At 45.4% G+C, this 20,316-nt stretch overlaps 1 protein-coding gene across 6 annotated transcripts in view; it reads right to left on the bottom strand.

The window, feature by feature from the left end:
• Nucleotides 1-20,217, bottom strand: part of LOC116397008 (centrosomal protein of 112 kDa-like) — a 46,478-nt gene extending 26,261 nt beyond the window's left edge. For 5 of the 6 annotated variants that reach the window (XR_004213643.1, XM_031872094.1, XM_031872093.1 and 2 more), the window contains exons 1-3: nt 18,973-20,217; nt 14,541-14,723; nt 7,076-7,306 (exon numbers count right to left, since the gene is read on the bottom strand). Coding sequence is in view for 5 of the 6 variants with exons in the window: in XM_031872094.1 (XP_031727954.1) it covers nt 7,076-7,306; nt 14,541-14,723; nt 18,973-19,080 (522 nt within the window). In the remaining variant the exon portion in view is untranslated. Of the gene's footprint in view, nt 1-7,075; nt 7,307-14,540; nt 14,724-15,777; nt 16,718-18,972 lie in introns of those variants that run through there. The other variant, XM_031872095.1, reaches the window with a different exon arrangement.
• Between the last annotated feature and the right edge of the window lie 99 nt (nt 20,218-20,316).

The raw sequence follows: 20,316 nt of genomic DNA, 5'->3' as shown, positions 1-20,316 counted from the left end.
CACACACACACACACACACACACACACACACACACACACACACTTAAAAGGTATAGACACAAGCTACACTTATTCAAACACAGACAATGGACAAACAGGACACGTGAAGGCCAAACACACATCCAGCATTTGATCTGTGGCTGTTTGGAAGTGAAATTTGCTCAAGGTGTGCAGTGAGTCCCATTGTCTCTAATGGATTGTACTGTTGCTAAAGGAGGAAGAAACTAAACTAAATGTTTCTCAGTAAGAGTAATCGCCACAGACTGTACATAAGAAGTGGACGTAGCCACCGTGACGTCACCCATTGGTTTGTGGAACACCATTTTGAAGCCTCGAGTTCGTCATTTTGGCCGTCGCCATCTTGCTATTTTGCAACCAGAAGTGACACGAGAGTGAGAAGTACAACCGAACCAAAACGTTACAATTATCTTTGAAAAAATGAAGACAATGTGTTTAACAGGGTTAAAGTTGTAAGAGGGAAAACACGAACAACGCCCAGACTGGACAACGCCGTGGTAGCGAACTGTCAATCACAAGGTAGCCCCGCCCTTAAGCATATCCCGCTTTATGGTCTATTTTACTCGAAATGGGACCATCACTAAAGGAACATCATGCTGCATTGAAGAAGACCTGAAACTAGTGATTGAGCCCATAAACTGATGTTCACAATGTTTACTGAGGTAGTAAATCAAGTGAGAAGCCGGGTCATTTTCTCATAGACTTCTATACAATCGGACTCATTTTTGCAACCAGAGCAGTCGCCCCCTGCTGGCTGTTATAAACGTTCAGGCACTTCTGCATTGGCTTCACTTTTCAGACCTGGAGGTTTCCGCCTGGCCAACACATGATAACTTCTGTGTATCTGTTCAGTGCATTCTATAGTCCCGGGCAGGATATCGCCTCCATATGGCATTTTTCCTCCGATATGTTTCCAATCATCTCACACTATATAAAACTGAACCAACACAAGGCTGACGTCACCCCGCACACATAGAAAGGACACAACGTGACGACCGATTAACAGGTGATAATGTAAAGGACAGGGGTGTTGTTAAAGAGACGGCGAGTCACAAAACATGCTCTTTCAATGCTTGTTGGTGGATTCAGTCTGCAGACAACTCGTCGTATTTTGCACACTCGGGAATTGATTTGTGTAACATGATTTCAAATAGAATCTTTCATTTTAAGTGGCAGCAGTATTTGTAAGCATTCAAAAACGATCCTCTGTTCACTCTGCGTGTCTCTCATAACAATTTGAGTTCAATCTGCCAGCGAGGGAGAGCTGGGAGATGTTATTTGCTCGTTTGTCTGTAATCATTGCTGTCTTGCTTGCTGTGCTGTTGCCTGTGTATCTGTGTGTGAGACACAGAGAGCTGGTGCTGTAATGACAAGAGACTTTATTTCCATTTCACAGTTTGCCATCACCGCCTGTCAGTAGTGATTCTCTTAATCCCCGCTGCCTCACTGTCATGTGCTGCATCACTCACACACACACACACACACACACACACACACACACACACACAGTACAGAAAAAATGCATCACACACGATCAAGGCATTCACAGATAAACATACGTCAGACACGCAACATACCGAATGTTCAGCGATAACTCACTCAGCCAGTTCTCGGTATCGGAACACCAATTACATCCATTACCATCAGCGCGAGTGGGCTTAACATCTAACCCGCAGGAGAAGGTCAGGAAGAGAAGTTACTTTGAGGCTGCGAAGAGTCGAGTGTAGAATCACAGATCGTTCCTCTTCGTTTCTTTAAAACCACAGAAAAAGTCTTTCATTCATGCTTTCTGTGTACAGATTACAGGGAAAGGTAACGTAAGATGACTGCGAAGAGGAGATGGAACTGTGATAAAACTCCGTCTTTCTGCACAGGTAGAGCTCACTTCCTGTCTATTTATGCCTCCATCCCTACTTTGATGAATAAGTCTGCCTGATGTTTCAGATGTGGGATGAATCCGAGTTGAATTAGGGAACTTAACCCAAAAAAAACAGAGCCCCCAATATCATGGTGTCCCACTTAAAACTCCACTTCAAACCAAAGTGTAATCTATAGCGTGCAACAAGATGGGAGCCGCCTGACGCCATGTTTTAATGCGATTGAGAAAGTGTGTCGCTTCCCTCCCTCCTCTTGGATGACTTCAAAAAGTGAGCAAGGGAACTGTGTGATGTTTTTTTGGGACGGCAAAGCCTTTACTTTGACTCTTTCATCTGCTGGGTGACTCACTCAATCTCTCTCTCCGCCGCCGGGCCCGATGGTGCACTGAGGGAACGAGGAGCTCTGATAGGCCTGCGCACACGCACACAAACAAACAACTTATGTTCATACACCAATGCTTTAATGTGTGTTTGTGGAGCAGCTATGATGTAAACATATACCAACCGCAGACACACAGAGCCAATAATCTGAATGCACTGCGCGAAACATCCTAAACTTTACATCTTTCTCCCGTAAAATCAGATCCCTCGCTCTGCCTCCCCCGTCTCTTTGTCTCCCGTTTAGTCCGTTAGTGTGAGGTGAATGCAGACCCTCTTTGATCATCCCTCAGTCTACGTCTCTCTTCTCCTCGTCCTAATCCGTGACCGACGGAATAATGTGATTTGGTGTCTCTCCAAAATGGCAGAGAACCAACCTAATAAGTCAGCAGCGGCGGTGGGCAAGAGAGAGAGGCAAGATGCGTCTACGAGGACAACAATGACAACAACCTCGTACCACCATCTTCTGGCTGAGAGAGAGAACGGTACGCTCACCAGGGCAGAGAGCACAACGGACCAAAGCTACAAGAATGGAGTCATATGGATGGTTTATGATGGTGTACTAAAACAATGTATTAAATCCCTGGTTTAACTTTTGCATTTTGAGGTTAATGTTAAGACTTCTCTGTCATTTTAGGAGGACATACAGTTTCAAGAGATACTTTGGAGATACTACTTAAGAGCAGAGATCCACACAAACTAGATCCACAGAAACAAGAGGCACAGAGCGACCGAGACTGGCACTGTGCTCGGTGAACATTTGGGAAAATCCGGAGAGTGCATGTTTTGCACTAAAGAACATCTTGGGTGGTCTGTTCACGAATGCACAGCTCTAAATATGGACGTGAATGCAACGTTGAAGACACATTAAGATCCAATCAGTCAAACCACATTTAGAGACGGTTCGGTCCAATAGTGTGAAAGCAGATGGATCTCCGGCCACATGAAAAGATTGCCTAGTCAGCTTTGTGCACAGAACAACAAACAACAGTTATAAACAGATGATTTTTTTCCTTTGCCAAAGAACTTAAATGAGGGCTGCAGTCTGTGCCCGTGCTGAGGTACCAAACTGCCTCTGCAATCCTCTTCTGCAACAGTTTCTCACAGATGAAATCAAAATTTGAGTCAAAAATCTGCTCACAAATGATCACCGTAGATATATTATCCATCACGACTGAATCCAGATGCAAACGGAACATCTGGATCCACAACCTTATATAGGAGAAGGCCAGCGATGCTCGCCAAACAATAGCCAGCAAGTTGATCTCACCAAAACACACATTTGATCAGATTTGTTGGCGGGGAACTGGTAGCTTTGAAATAATACAAAGCACATTAACCAAGTGTATTCGATTTTGTTGTTCATTTCTGCAGCCAAATGATACGAAAAGAGCATCGGCGCCTACAGAATCACTGGCTGTCGAACAAGCCGAGTACTCTGAAAGATACACAAAAGAAAGCTCCGGCACCAGCTAGGGGACTTGTACTTGTACTGACTACTACACTGAGTAAGACAACTTTTCGAGGAAGAACCTCTCAAGTTTTTGGATGTCTATATACTGCCTCCTTGAAGCAAAGTGAATGACAAAAAAAGAGAGTAATTGCAAAACAAGAGGCCTTCCTACCTCAGCTTTCTAATCCTCCACCTGTTAGTGTGTGCGTGTGAGGGAAAGAGCGAGCACTTTCGTGTCACATGGGACATGGCCAGAGGGACGCTGGTGCAGTGACACAGGCAGCTCGGAATTGGGTACTGCCTGCCAAAAAAGCTGCTTTCTCATTGGCTGATGTTTGCCTCCAGGTGGTTTTGTCACACTATGTTAGTGTTTGATGAAATGCCCCGTCCCTTTGATCTGAAGTGAAAGTAGGGAAGCATTTTACACACATGCAAACACACACACACACTCACACACACACAATCATACACCCCGGTCCACACAAACATATCAGCCAAAATGTGCACATCTAATCTCCACAAGCAGTTGAAAAAGCTCTCCAGACTGAGAGAAAATATGAACAGTTCCAGACGTTATTCATCTGCTATCAAACCTGAGGCCTCTTGAACTTTTGTCTCACGGTATCTTAGATCTCTAGTATTGACAAGCAGGGAGGGAGTACAATACAGCTGTGTGAGGTGAAGAGGGCCAACGCAAAGACCGTTTCTCCTTTAACCAAACTGTAAGCTCATACGAGTACTGCCTATCGAGCACTGATTGCAAATATGACCTGTGTTTTGTATGCCAGGCATCTTACAGAGGAGAGTGTGTGTGTGTGTGTGCACAAATGTACGTGTGCTACGAAACAGTATTCCCTCACTGCCTCAAAGCTCAGCGATGATTTCTGGTAACTAAAAACTAAAAAGTCCTGATGTTCTGTGCCACAACTTGAAGGCACGGGGGGAGGACGTGGGGGAAGACAGGGAGAGATGGACGGGTGGAGGAAGAAGAAAAAAAGAAGGTTAGATAAGGAGGTGGTGTGTAGGTGAGAGGCAGGATCCGTGCCCACTGTAGCCCAGAGATGAAGCGTCTTTATCAGGCACACAGGCAGCTTCACAGGCCCCTCAGTGGAGAACGGAGATTGGGAGGTCTCACTCACACTCACACACACACACACACACACAGATAGCCTTCAATATTAACCAGACTACCCCCCCCCCCCCCCACACACACACACACACCTTCTACTCAGCCTACCTCCATCACTTTTCCTTCTCTGCTCCTTTCCTTTTTTGGTGCAGCTCAAATGTATGGAACTATCTGAACGTCTGATATTCTGTTTCTCATTATTTCATTCCAACAGCTTCGACTGTCTACTCCCAAAACACATCCCATCCCCCTGTGTCCCTCTCTCCCTCTCTGTCTCTCCCTTAAACGCACGCGTCTTTGATGGGAATCCATTCATGGATTTAATGGATTTCTCCGGCCCTTTTTTCCAGGATCTAGGAGATGTGTTGAAAAAGAAATAAATAAAAGGGAGGAAAAGCTGGCCAGCCCAGGCTCTGCTTCCAAGAGGATGGTGGACTGCAGAGGACAGCATTTCTGTCTGCATCAAAAGAATGAGAAATTTTCAGCTTACAGAAAAAGGGCGAACGAGTCAATATGGATCTGAGAGCTGGCTGACTTCAATCCAATGTGAAAAAAAAAAATGGGCACTACGAAACTTTTCCCTGCCCACTCCGAAAGTCAAACTTGGAGACAGATTAGAAAGTAGAAAAAAGGGGGAAAGCGAGACGTTCAACCTTTGTTGATTTTTTTTTTTTTTCTTTTTTTTTTAGAAGCGTGCACTTTCAGCTGACAAAAAAGCACGGAGAAATCATTAATCTCTTTCATAAAAAGTGAAACCAGCACATTGCTTATAGTCTTATCAGTCTGAGTTCAACATTCAGCATCACTGCTTTGAATCCACTCCAGATTCCCCCGACAACTGTGGGTCATTTTTTCCCCTGCGCACAAAAAAAAGGGAAGAGAGAGAGATGACTTACAGGGAGCCAAAAAGATAAATAACTTTTAGCTGCAAAACAGACTTCACATATCCAAAAAGGGAAAAAAAAACAAAAACGGGACAGATAGGGAATAGCGTGATTTCTTCAAATGAGGATTAGCCTGTAATAAGAACACTCTTTCCCTCGGATCTCTCTCCCTTCAGTACCCCTAGTTCTGTGTGCCATATGGAGCCAAAATGGCCGACTGGGTGCTTTGGAGGTCCCTGCATTCCGGGGCTAATGCTGCGCAGCTGGCGCGGGATGGTGTCTAATGAAAAATGCTCTCTTTGATGAGACCTGCTGAGGGATTAGGTTCTGATCAACCACCTTAGGTCAGCTTCCTGCTAGACCAGCACAAGATTACGGGTGATTTCCCAGCCGTGGGTCCAGTTTCTGTCGTGGCGAGGAGGAGCGAATGTGAGACAGATTGAGAGCAAGAAAGAGAGGAAAGCTCAGACGTTCTTAATTGAAGTACTTCCTGGTTCACTAAGATAGCAAAGCAACCTTATGTTCAAGGATCCAGGATGCACAGTAATAGTAATATGCTGGGTTCAAGGTGGTGTTCTCAATGAGTCTGTGGGTGCAGCTGAGAGGACACGCGCACAGGTTGAACCCCAGCTTTGATGTGCAAACATTAAGAACCTTCGCTACAGCGGTGAACCCGAGCAAGCCTTCCTTCCCCCGGAGGCGGCGGCGGCGGCGGCTCGGCAGGCAGAGCGGGTTGCGGCAGTTCGATTCCCCGGCTCCTTCTGTCCACACGTCTGTCAAGACACGGAACTCACCTTGCAAGGTGGCTTGTTGTTGTCGGCGTGGGAGAAAGGGTGAATGAGAGGGGTCGTAAAAAGCCTTAAATAGGATAAAAGCTCCATACGACCACTCTCAGGCCTACTCACACAGACACGTTCTGTTCTCACTGTCCACACTGATGAAAAAGAACAGCTTGATAAAGACAATATTGTTCACATGTCCTCTGACAAACATCTAAGTGAGAAGGAGACATACAGAGAGACAGTGAGAGTTCCAAAGGAAAAAAATAATCTTGATTTACTAAAACAATATAACAAAACACCATCTAGAACCCCGCCTCGAGAGTTAATAGAACCTCTCCACCTCTCCCCTTTCTTCCTTAATTCAGTATTTATTGGCCATTTTAGACATTCTCTTTTCTAGTTTCTGCAAGCGAACAAACGAAGGTGTCATTTTTCATGGAACCTTTGTTCAAATAGACATTCCCCCACACAGGCACCAGAGAGTGACGTAACGTGATTTATGCAGACAGCATCCTATTGGAAACTGACTCTTCTCCCTCCTTCCCTCCACCCACCTTCTCTTGAGCAGTGGCCTTCTCCTGCTGGTGGCTTTCCTCAAGGTCGCCACGGATGCGCTCCATGTCAGAGCGCAGCCGGTCCACGGACGCCTCTCTGTCCAGGAACGCCACTCGTTTCTCCTCCTCCCGGAGTAACGCCATCTCAGCCAACTGTTGCTTGTGCTGCGTGTGGGCTCCTTGGAGGTCATCGCGGTGACCGGACAGCTGGGCTTCCAAATCGGAAATCGTCTGGAAAGAGACGGATAGAGTAAGAATTTAGGTAAGTGATGTGAACCAATGTCCTGCAGATATCATGTGGCTCTGAGATGCTCTTCGGTTTAGATTTCATATTCCCGTTGAGAGAAGAGGTACCGTCTTAATTGGTTTGTTTTACACTTCGATGTATTGTAAGATGTAGGCTACCGTGGTCTTTTTGGCTGAAGTGAACCGTACTTAAGATCTATTTTTGTTTATCCCTCCAGATGGATTGATGTCGAAATATGTTTATTTAATGTACCAAAGAAGACAATTTATTAGAACATCCACCCATATTCTTTCCTCATGCATTTCTGGCTGGATCACTGGCTGGGACGCTCTCTGACAAGTATGTGAGGGATCAAGAGAAACACAAGTATAATCTGTGTCCTGTGGGGTGAAAATAAAGAAACAAAGATATCCACGTGTGAGGGAGTTCCTGTGAAGTTTTGCAACCATGCTTACATCTCCTCTGTTTCCCTCTGTGTGTTTGTGTAGCTGCAGCGAGGGCGTGACCCCTTCTCTTGACCTCTCTTTTTTGAACTTCTCAGCCTCGACTTTACCCCCGATGAGCCGCTTTAATCGTGCTGCCAGTGAGCGGCAACATTACACAGTATGAATGCCAATAAGCCCAACCCCAGAGCCTCAGAAACACCAGAAATAAGAACCGGTCTCTGACACATGCGATGAACTTACATCTCAAAAGTTTGGAAAATGCCCAAAAGGAAGAAGATATGCTTGTTGTTTTGACAAAACTGCATCACTTAGCTGCTATTATTAAGACCGTTTGCAACCTCAAAAGTGAAAGAAGTTCTTTCTTAATGTAAATTTCACATTATTTGAAATGTTCGGCTTCAGTATGAGGACATGGGGCCATCTATTTCATAACGGGATATCACATGTCCACTGTCCTCAAACAGCCACTTTGTAATACATGACCACACATTTAACATGTCTCAGTATAATATGATCATTCTCTAAAATGTACAACACGCAATAATCAAGACGGCATCGGAGTGAAGTGCAGGTGGCTGCAAGATGCATCGCAGTTGCCGTGTTACACCCTTCCCTACCTATATTGCACATATTCCCCAAGCTATTGCACATCCTCATTACTCTCCTTGGTTTACTTGGTTTATTTCTTACTTGGGTTTCACACCCTGTGCTCTGCCCCCTGCCCCCCCCCCTCAAAAAGCCTGGGCATCCAAGGACAACGCCACGTTAAGGCAATCAGACAGGAAGTGCCTGAAGTCTTTTTTAGCGGGCACTGGGGAGAATCAAAGAGACTTCAAAGGCGTGTCACAGAAACAGGCAGATGCTGTGGCTCCGTGTGTGCCAATGTTGGAGAGAGTATGACACAGCCAGATCCACTCGTGCACACACTATAAACAGCCATACATGGTCGAGCTGCCACACACACACACACACACACACACACACACACACACACACACACACAGTGGCATGCAGCACATTCAGAGAGAATATGAGGCAAAAGCAAAACAAACACATGCAATCCTCTGTCTCTCAGCGTCTCCCTGCTCCGCTTGAGCCTTCAAGGGCAAGCAGCAATAGGATCTGAGCCCTGGAGAATCTTTAATGTATAATTCTCTCTTTAACAAATGTGGGTGATCTGCCTTCCAAAACTCTTTTAATAAGTTAGAGTATAATCTCAGAAGAGAGGCACTGGCAATGACACTTCAGAGGCCAAAAGAGCGAGTCTCCTTTGTAAGAACGTGAGCACAGCCACATCCAACAGGAACACGTGTCAGCGCGCAGGGGTTGACGAGCTTTGTGACGAAGCGGCTCTCTGCCACAATAGGAGCGTCACATGAAATGTAACGGGTCAAATGGTGCCAGTTCAAAGGACTGGGGAGAACAACAGAACGCTAGATAACGGATTTTCTATGTTTCAATCAAGAGGAAAATGGACACAAAGTCAAATGTGGAAGAGACGCCATGAGACTTCATCCTCCACTGTAGATCTTTATCGCTAGAATATTGTGAGAAACAGAAGTTAAAAACACCAGAAATAGCTCCACGGCGCTTATAATGCAACTTGTTGCACAGACATTTAAGCCATGTGCTACTTTCCCTGCAGAACCGTAATATGGAAGTTGTTTAGGCAGCACCTAAGGGTGCGCTGCTAATAAAACTGGAGGTGTTGGAACTACAACAAAGCTGCCACTCTTATCGCTATTCGACAATATGCAATCTTCCATTGTAGGAAGAATAGCAATCATGATTTGGTGAAGAGTGCTTTTATAAAAGAAGGACCTCGTTTACCGCTCCAGAGTCCTTTCTGATCAGACAGATACTAAAGAGGGAAAAAGGGTTCAATCTTTAACATTACTCTTAATGTACCAATTATTCTACCTTGTGGACGACCGTCAGACATTAATGTAATAACATAAGAGGAAAGTGATATGTTTTCCCATCTTAAAAAAAAGAGGCATTTCATGAACTTGCTATAACTACGAACAGGCTTTCTCACAGCAGATATTATGACTTGGCAAACACCGGCGCAACTAATGACATTTATAATAGCTGTATTCCATCTTGGCATGTCAGCGCCAGGCCCGGGTATTGTGCACGTTGGCTCACAGGCGCACCTAAATGGAGCACAGCCATTCATCTTATTACAGTAGTTGCACATGTGCTATTCCTCAAATGACTGCTAAGAGAAAGTAAAGTTTGCATTAGCATGACGGGTGGGACAACTTTTAGCTTAGACTTTGTTGACCTAAGCTATAAACCTTATTTATGTCTCGACTTTCTTTCTACTTTGAGAAGTTTTTAATACTATCATTTAACTTTTACTGATAGTTGGATGATACCACTCCCAGGTCTGTGCAGTAACTGTGGAGCTCAGTTTGTGCGTGGATTAAACAAACAATATTCAACCAGTTATCTAGTGAGCTTCAGAGGCCCTGGTCGGCATATTTCGGAGCATTGGAGAAAACCAGGATAGCCGTGTCTCCCTGCTTTCCAGTCTTTATGCTAAGCTAATCACCTCCTGCATCTAGCTCCACAGTTAATGCACAGGTGTAGTGAGATCAGAGTGGTGTCTTCTCATCCAACTGCAACGCAAATAAGCATATTCCCCATAAAGTATTGCTTTAACACATTTATTTCTTCATTATCTGTTCACAAAACATTTCCTCAACTGTTGTATTCATCTGGCCCTCATGCCGACACTGTTTCTGTCATTAGACAGTAAAGAATAAATAAATATAAATATAAAAACATAGGTAAGAGTGTCGCAATGAATGTTTTACTGCCAGATAAATGTGGCTGAGATCCAAGATGTGATGTATGCACACACTAAATGTCTTCATGGTTCGAGAGAGAACACGCTGTCACACTCTTCACAGAGCATCGTGAGTCACTGATGACTTCGCCCATGATCAATCGTTCTGAATATAAAAAAAAAAAAAACAGCTAGGTTCCAACATGCACTGCGCATGGGATGATGATGATGATGAAATAATTCAAAGAGTCACAAAGCCAGTGACAAACACAGCTCAGTGAGAGATCCGCTACTGGACGTCATTGAGAGACAAGACGGGATCCGCTTGACGATACCGGATCTCGGGGGACCGATCATTCGGTAAATGGCAAAACACAAGCGCTGGGACAATCGACGTGCACACCGGTTCTAGCCGTCTGCCTGGTTTGCTTCATCTGACTTCCTCTTAGCTCGGCTTAACTCAGTCTGTCATCACCCTCCTCATTCGTCACGTCTTAATCACGTACTTGGGATTGAGACGCTTTGAAACATTGACAGCATCATTATTTAGTCCATCGTGGCCCAGAAAGAAGAACCTCACAAGGCTGGCGCTCTCTCCAATGCCGTTTGAAGTCCAGGTGGCAGCGCACGTTCCTTCAGAAAGATAAATAATTAGCCTGGAAAATAATACCTAGTTCTGAGGAGGAGCCGGTGGGAAAAATATGAATGATGGATATTTGCATTGAACAAACAATTCTGTTGTTTGCAACAACAAAAAACAAAAGCAAGGCTTCAAATCAATTCATAATGCCTGTCCTAGTTTGTTATATATTATTCAGCAAGCGAAACACAAAACGGAGTATTGTGGGAAAAATAGCAAAATATGTTTTTATCGTGTAATACAACGAAGCTTTACATTCTCCAAAATTGCTTAAGTTTACAGAGAATATGAAATAAGTCCTGCGATAGTTTCAAGGATGCCTATTTTAAATATATTCATAACACTCCATGGGTGGAGGATTTCATCACAATGTGTGCGGTGGGGAGGCGAATAAAGAAAGGCCTCTACACCAGGACTGGGGCGTGTTAGAGAGAGTACCAGTGATGGATCCCTCGTCCTCTGGGGGGTGGGGGGCATTGATCAGCTGACAGAGCAGCACAGAAGTGGCTGTCGGCAAACATGTTTAACCGGCAAGAAGACATTTCATCATCCTGGACAGACAGACAAATGAAAGCTTCCTTTCATACTCTGGTATTTAAAAAAAAAACAAAAAACAGTTTTACAAATACTTTTATTCTTTTAGGAGAACACGCGGGTCCACGAGGCTGGGAATGGAGAGTTAATCCCCTGAGTCAGTGGGATGCCAACCGCACAACAGGTCTCCAATCCAGCGGCTTAATTCGAATTCTTTCATTCGCAACGTGTAACATTCAAAGCACAAACGGCAAAAGAAAAAAATCATTTAAAAGTGGGAATGTTGACGAATAGAAGCCCCGTGTACACAGCAGATGGGTCATATAGCCTAAATAATGCGTAGCGAGCTCCATTGTGGGTGAACCAGAGTATTTTGGATATGAGGACAACCTGTCCACGACTTTTTCTTCTTCTTTTTTAAAAACTCTTCCTTCCAATCGCCGCTACGACTCATTGGCTCTCCTTCTCAAACACAAGGCAAGAGTGAGGAATGCTGTATATTAATGTCCCACCACATCAAGGGGATGAGTGGGTGTTACTCATCCTGCGAGCGTGCGACGGACATTTGCTGTTTACTTCGCCAACTTCTGAGCTGCGATTGTCCTTTGCGCCGATTCCAGGAAGACTTGAGAGAAAGTGTGAGCCGGACGTCGGCAGAAATAACGAGGCCTGGGTTCAATCGCCACAGCAGGCAGAAGAAGATATTGTCCATCTCACCCATGTGGTGGGAGTGTGTTTGGAAAAGGTCCTGCTTCCTCCCAGAAGCACAAGCGAAATGGAAGAAGAAATGAAGCCGTGGCATTTACTTTACAGGAATCGGAAAATGTTCTTTTTCAAAGCTCCATTCATATTTTCACAAACTTTCACAGCCCGGTGTGACGGTTTAGAACGGCGGACAGCGAGGAGCCACATTGCTATCGGTGTGACAGGGCCGAGTTCTTAAGGGGTAAACAACTTTGGTAATGCAGAAGTGTTTAGTAATAAGAGGCTTTGCTCAGTGCAAAAACAAACCCTCATCTTTAATACATATCTGCTGCCGCAGTGTCAGCTTCTTGTCATTTTAACAGCACATCCATAGAACAGCGCTCACACAGGAAGTCAAACCAGCTCACGTCGCCACCACTCTCAGAAAGCGCACAACCCCGTCCAAGGCCTGAGTGAAAATCTTGATTTAACATCTGACATTATGCAGGCGTCTGGTCTCTACTTAACATGCTGCGCGAGCAAACAGGAACTGAGAATACGAGATGAGCACTGGGGGGGGGGAGTTTGTTTCCCGTCACCTCCCGAGATCCTAAGATCTGTCAGACGACACGTTACTTTGACACGAGTAGGACAGAGTGTTATAGGCAGAAATGTCCTGTTGTGACGGCGTTTCCAGAAACCCAAACAACACGCTAGCTGGTGTCATGAGTGCTGTGAAATACATTCTCCAAAAATATTAAGACACGGGAACATTTGAGCTGGAATGAAAAGCTTTTTGAAGATGTTTTAGACTGCTGTGACACAAGCCAGCCAGTATAGTAGTATACTGGTATGGCTTGAGTAACAGAGCTGACGAACTAATGAAAGACTATTTTCACATTTGAGCGAGCAACAGGGGGTCGTTTGGCCCTTCTAGTTTCATTGCAAACACCTAAAATTGACCAAAAAAATAAACATTTAAGACAAAAAGATTGCAATTTGCAACTTGGGGAGACTCAAGTCAAATATTGCTGCATTTTACGAGAAGGAATAAGCTTTCACTTTAGATATAGTGTTGGTAAACACCTTGTCAAGGAAAAAACTTAATTGTTTTTATTAGCGGTAAACGTAATCGATCGTTAAAACTCCCCATTGCCGTAAATATAAAAAAAATTGTTAACTTAAGGCCGGATTTCTTCGCGAGTCATTTTATGCGACTGTGGCCGGAATCCCCATCTCCACTTAACGGCTGATAAACACAATTCTCTGCATGCTGACAGTGTCCATTTCATCAGGAAGAGTCGAACACATCCCCCCCGTTGGGAGCTGGTTTGTCAAACGGCTTCCCACAGAGCTCCAAGCTAGCCCAGGCTGGAGGGGAGGCGAAGGCTGAGCGAGGGGGTGTGAGAAGGTGTCAGGGATGTCCATGAATATCGATCCAAAATGTCCAAAACGGTCACTGTGGCCGTCAACGCTGAAATAAGAGAATACGCAGCGTTTTTCTGGAGGGAGAGGGCTACCTGCGGTGAGAGGAGAATGCCACACGGAGATACACTTCGGTGGGAGTAGAGGGCGCTTGTCGCTGGTCCACAACCGTACAGTGGAGAATAAAAAGAGAAATTCGACACAGGGTTTTGTAATAAAAGAACAGAACAGATTTCTTCTCCTTCATCTGGCTACCTGTGGTTTCTGGATCTCAAGTCCGTACACTTCTATCACGAAACCCTGCGGTGATAAAAAAATAATTTAAAAAAGCAAAACATTAGGACAACGGTGGAAGTTGGGTCCGCGCGATTTTTTTTTTGTTTCGTTTATTTCATTTTTAAAAACTTTTTTTTTTTTTTTTTTTTATGCGCAATGTTGGATAAAATGTAAATTTATTCAAATAGCAATATCTAAAAATCTTCCGTACGCTTGCACCAGATACAAAGCTACCGAATCAACCAAATATCTGTGTTGCTTCAAGTTAAAAAAAAAGAAAAAGTGTCTTAACCCGCTGTGCTTTTGAAACCACAGGAAACCGTCAATGGGCAAAATACAAAATGGTTGTCCACGGGAGAGCGGTGGGTCAGCATGTATGTGTGTGTGTGTGCAAACGTGGATCAGTGGAGACCCCCTACCTGGGCATCGCGCTTCCTCCACTCCTGGGTGTGCTGTTGGTGCTGCTGCAGGGCTGCCCTGGCCTGCCTCTCCAGGCTGCTCACCTCCCACTGGCGCTCCTGGACCAGGCTGTCCTGTTCCGCGCTGTGCTGCTGCTGTAGCCGCGTCCTCTCCTGCTCGTGCTGCACGCGCTGCTCAGCCATCTGATTGGACAAGCAGGCAAAAGAGAGACTTCATCAGCCAACACACACTCAGAGCAATCCTGTCGTCATGACAACTTGTCCATCCACCGATCCATTCATCCTTTTCTTCGTCCGATTCCTTAAAAAAACAACAACAACCTATGCCCTCCACCTAGAACACCCGACCAATTTGGGGCGAAAAAGCGAGAAAAGTTTCTCCGATTCCTCACGTTGTCAGACATGAAGTGATGTGTTTACATCTGTCTCGCTCCACCCGCCCTCCCGCCAATTGTACAGACCAGCCGTCAATGTCCCACTCCTCTCTCTCTCTCGCTCTTCAAATCTGTCCCCCCTCGCCCTATTCTGCCATCGGCATATAAAAGAGCAGCTAGTTTGGGCTCCGCATGCGAGCTGGTAGGGGTTAGCCATCTGGCAGCAGCAACTACCCAATGCCCCCATGCTATGCGCCTGACAGCATGCGAAAATCGGCTTAGGCGATGAATATGATGATCATTATAAACCCAAATCGGGAAAAAAAAAAAACTGGAGCGAGAGAGAGTCAAGGATAGCCGAAAACTTTGAGGAGAACCCAGAAGATGCTGAAAGGTTCTTCCAGGCTGCTATCATGAGGATATATGAAGTATAGCAAGGAGCTGTCTGCACCAGTCAACAAGACAACTTCAGTCTCACTGGAGTTACAACCAGCTACACACAATACAGTAGAGGAAAATACAACACTTTTAATGGGACACAAAGCCCCAATTTCTCAGGGCTTAATCGTCCTGGCAGCTGAAGCGAGTGTGTGTTCCAGCACGACAGTGAGCGGAGAGTCACCTGCTGAGAGGTGAGCCTTGGCAGCAGAGCTCCTAGCACCGAGCCCCCCCCCCCCCCCCCAAGCCTTTCCCAGGCTCTGTTCCCTTCCCACTCCCCCATGGCGGGAGGGACCAGTGACCCCCACACCATCCCGCCGTGCAGTCCCAGCCGGAGTCTTGAAAGGACAGCAGGCAGCCTGGGGCCCATTCGCTTCCCTGCTTTGAAGCTAATCCCCCGCACATTGTGCTTGACGGCACCCTACCTGGCCTGCCAGAGAAGCGGAGATCCTCGGGCCTCTGTGCCCCGGTGCCTGCTACACCCACGGCCCTATCTTCGGGACGTTGCGCGCTATTCAGAGCAGGTGATGAATGAGCGGCTATCTACAGGAAGCCGGATCCCGTCCCCAGCACTGAGAGGAAGGCCACAATAGACACTTCAATTTGGGCAGTCAAGAATTCACCCCTCGGGTTTGGAGAGAGCTTTGCCCTCTGAAAAGAGCAACGGGAAAAGTGTATTTTATCTCTGCGGCTCAGTTAAGGGCATTAAAGAGACACGCACACACCCTCACACATTCCCATTTTCTCCAGTTCGTAGTAGAACACTATAGAGCTCCATTAAACAAACACTATGAAGGATGTGGGCAACATCTTCCACGTGCTGCCACTGGCAATGCTGATGCCGTCTACGGTCCACTCCACAGACTTCCATAATAGATGAGATCCACAGTCAGAATACGTTGTCCCACGGGGAAAGTTGGATTCATACAGCAGCACAAGTTCACAGCTGACAGACTGACAAGCAGGCAGTGGCTTCGAGAACTCCCCAGCAGGACATCGTGGCTTACTGTTCGCTCCGGTTCAGAGTCTCAGGTCATGGGGGAGGGGGGGTGTTGTTTTTGGAGGAAAGAAGGGATCTGAGATGAAACGAGGATGACGAAGAATTGGGCAAGATAGATCCGTTGTGAGAAAAACAGCTAAAAAGGAAAAAGAAAGACGGAGAAGTGATGACAGAGAGCAGACCCAGCTAGGAGCCTGGTTGTGACATCACGTAGCGCCAGCGTGCAGCGGAGGATGCTGGGTGCTGCGGTTCTTAAAGGGGCCGGCGTGGCGTTTATGAGGGAAGACTGAGTCGGTTACAGCACAGCTTGGTGCCACGGATACAGAGTGGGCCGGGTGTTACTGCACAGCAGGACTCCTGTCAGACCGGCCTGACATGGTTGTGTGTGTGTGTGTGCGCGCACTGAGCCAGGACAGTGAGGTAATGGGCTTCTTTCAAGCCCCTGGGTGGGGGGGGGGAGATCTGAAATGTTTGGGAAGCAGGAGGATAGAGGAGGGTTGAACAGAAGCCCTGTCTGGTCCCAGCAGGGGAGGCTGGGGTGGGTGTGGGAAGGACGAGAGAGGATGGAAGAAAGACGAGCCTCTCGCTGTAAGATCTGAACTGAAGATGGCCGGTGAGCGGCGCTGGACATAAGTATTCATCTCTGCGTACAGTTCGTACACACACTTGCATATCTATAAACTATAGGCTCCTATATTATCTGCTCTACCAAGCTAACATCTGACCTCCCCACATCACGAGGCAGAGCTCCGTCAAGAGGCCATGACGTCCGGCTGCAAACAGGGTCGGCTGGAAAACAACTCATTCATACATAGCTCCTTTTTTTTTTTTTAATGTGTCATTGAAGTCGCCCTTGAGGGAATGTTCCTTTGTGAGCATCTGAATGGACAAACTTGACCTCCTGCAATCGTGTGACACCAATCTCTGTGGAGCGGAGACACAATGCACAGACACATGGGTGAGCGGGTGCACACAGAGTACCCGTGGTCATGCAGTGTGTGTTAAAGAATGCACACACAACATAAAACGATTGTGCTCGCAGTAACTCATGAATAATCACACGTCTTCACGCGTGTGTACAGAAAAAAACAAAACGTCCTTTTTCTTTCTCTACCCTTCTAACTGTGTAGCTAATGTCACCAGCGCTCGCATCAACATCATCACGATGACGACAGGCCTTTTCGTCTTTGTGTGTTTTTCATCTTCAAGACAAAAGGCTGCCTGACGAGCTGCTAACCCTGTGTAGCCGGCTTCAACTGTCAACTGCACCCCCACACTCTGAAGCAGCAGATGATAATCGTCAGCTTCAGTTGTTCCTGCGACGCTTTGATTACTTACCTGTTTTTCACATGAGATGGAATTTACGATACCTTCAGAGCAATACGCTGGAGCTGACACTCAAAAACACCGATAAATCCTCCGTTACTGGATCACTTTAGAGGCATGAAAATGTCTTTTGGATACACGTACAATCTGTTTAAAGGTTTAAGCGGCATTGTCTGATTTCTATGACTATATGTGATTACAGAAAGAGCATTTCCCCACTTTCCCCAAATGAGTTTTTGGTGGATACAAAAAAATCCTATTTGAATCTTTTGAAAGTGTGATTTACAAACACAAAGTGTTCAGTCATGGCGCAAATCAATAACGGGCAACCATCTCTCTACTCCTTGGATATAACACCGGGCTTCTATCCTTCTACGGCAAAATCTACGGCAAATTACACGCGGCGTAAACTCCATCGGTCCTGGAGATGAGCGCTCGCATGCTTATTAACGGACAGGTTGAGTGCTGGCAGTGAATCGTGCCGCGGGTACAGATGGGAAACAAACACGAGATAGTGCTGTCGTCTCTTAAATCGTCTTCATTTAAAGGAATAATAAAAGAACTTAAATTATATATTATTTGATGGCAATCTAGGGAAAAATGAATGTCTTATTTATTAGTTGCTATGCAGGACTGAATGATTATGCCTGAGTGAAGCTATTTTGTATCTTATATACATTGTAATACGAATTAGGGTATTCACTAGTGGACAAAACCCACTTGCTGCCCGCTGAGGTTAAAGTGAAATGTAAGTAATAGAAAGATAAACTTTGCTACAATGAGACTGGCGGCCTCCGATAATATCCATTTATGTGGTTTAATTGAATCCCATGCCGTATGAGAGATGTCCTCCTATCAGCAAGCTGGATTTCAATGAGAAGCGAAAAAAACAAAACGGTTTCTAGACTCCTAATCGAAGAAGAGTGACAGAGATGCGACGATAAGCGGACCGAGTGTCTGCTATGCAGATTGCATTCGTTTTCAATTGGCAACGTTTAGGATATTTATTGAGCTGCAATCCAAGCGTAATCTAAAGCGTGTCCCTTATCGTGAGGAATGAATCAGGTGGAACAGATGTGGAGGAATAACAAAATGAATGTCAGTCCCCTTTGGTTGGCTCCGGCTGCCCAAAGAAAAGATCCAACAATGTGATGATGATGAGGAGCGAGAGGAGACTTCTTTCCACTGGCTTCTTCGCGAGGCGACGAGCAAGAGAACTTCTCACACGTGCAGGTTTAGGTTGACAAACACGCGGTCGACAGACGGACAGAAACTTAAAGAGACTCGTACAGACCTGCTGCTCGTATTTCTGTCGGAGTGCGTCGAGCTGCTGGCAGAACTCTTTGGCCTGGTTCTCCCTGAGGGACTTGGAGCGGATCAGGTCCTCCTCCACCTTCTCCATCTGGAGGCATGAGAAGAATAAAAGTAAAAGACTAAAAAAAATAATTCAACTTTTCAGATACATAAATGATAAAACGTTTGTGTAAATTGGAAAGTGATATAAAGAGACTAGAACATGAGCATAAAACAACCGCGGACAATGATTCACTGAAACAACACTGTGTTGTAGAGCTGCTCTGGACGGAGAACTTAAAGCTGAAGGAGCTCTTAGTCGGGCAAGTCGTCTACTTGCCTTTCAATTGAGGAGAGCAAAGTCAAATATCATAGTATCTAAAATAAGACACCCGACGTCTAGGGCTGAGGTGGCAGGGGCATTTCAAACATTTTACCAGAACCCCGATGATGCTCCAGATGAGGCTCAAAGGGTGGCAAAAATTAAAAGGGATTTTTTAATGATCTTAAATTTGGCAAAGTGGACTCAAGCAGAGCAGTTAACAGCCCCAAAAGCGGAATAGAGGAAACCATTAAATCTTTGAAAAACAATGGATTGCCCTGCGAATGTTGTCTGTTCTTTGTGACAGACTTTACACCTGATCTTTGTGCAGTCTTCAACTATGCCTTAGATGACAATGACCCACCCACGAGCTGGTCAGAGGATATAATATCAGTAATTCATAAGGAGGGCAAGGATCCGCTAGAGTTTGGCTCCTGTGGACCAATCAGCCTGCTTGGGAATGATTCTTAGCTCCGTATTGGCGAACAGGGTGCAGAGATATTTAGGGAAATTAAATCAACCTTGACCAGACTACCTAATATTAGAGGAATTTTAAACTTAGTGGCTAGGGACTACAGCTACCCCTCAATGCTTCTTAAGCCTCGGTTAGACTTTCTATACTACACTGACGTGAAGTTGTGATGAGGAAACATTTGATAGATTTTAAACTCCACATGGCAAACCCACATTCTCAAGCTCCTCAAAGCTCTGTGTCTGATGCTGCGACGCAACTTTAGCCGTGCGGACACTTGAAGCCCTCTCGGATATTTTTTGTTATATCAATATTATTTATGTATGTTAAGTTGGTTGAGACTTATTGTAATGGTTTAAATAAATGTTAAAAAACCCCCACAAACATTAAGGCTTGGTTCGCCATCTGAAACATTGTGATATTAATATACAGGTGCTGGTCATATAATTAGAATATCATCAAAAAGTTGATTTATTTCACTAATTCCATTCAAAAAGTGAAACATGTCTATTATATTCATTCATTACACACAGACTGATATATTTCAAATG

The sequence above is a fragment of the Anarrhichthys ocellatus genome, unplaced genomic scaffold (genome assembly GCF_004355925.1).
Source record: "Anarrhichthys ocellatus isolate YVR2014 unplaced genomic scaffold, GSC_Weel_1.0 scaffold62, whole genome shotgun sequence".
NCBI lineage: Eukaryota > Metazoa > Chordata > Actinopteri > Perciformes > Anarhichadidae > Anarrhichthys > Anarrhichthys ocellatus.
Note: the sequence above shows the minus strand (reverse complement) of the source record. Positions and strands in the feature narration are given on the sequence as shown.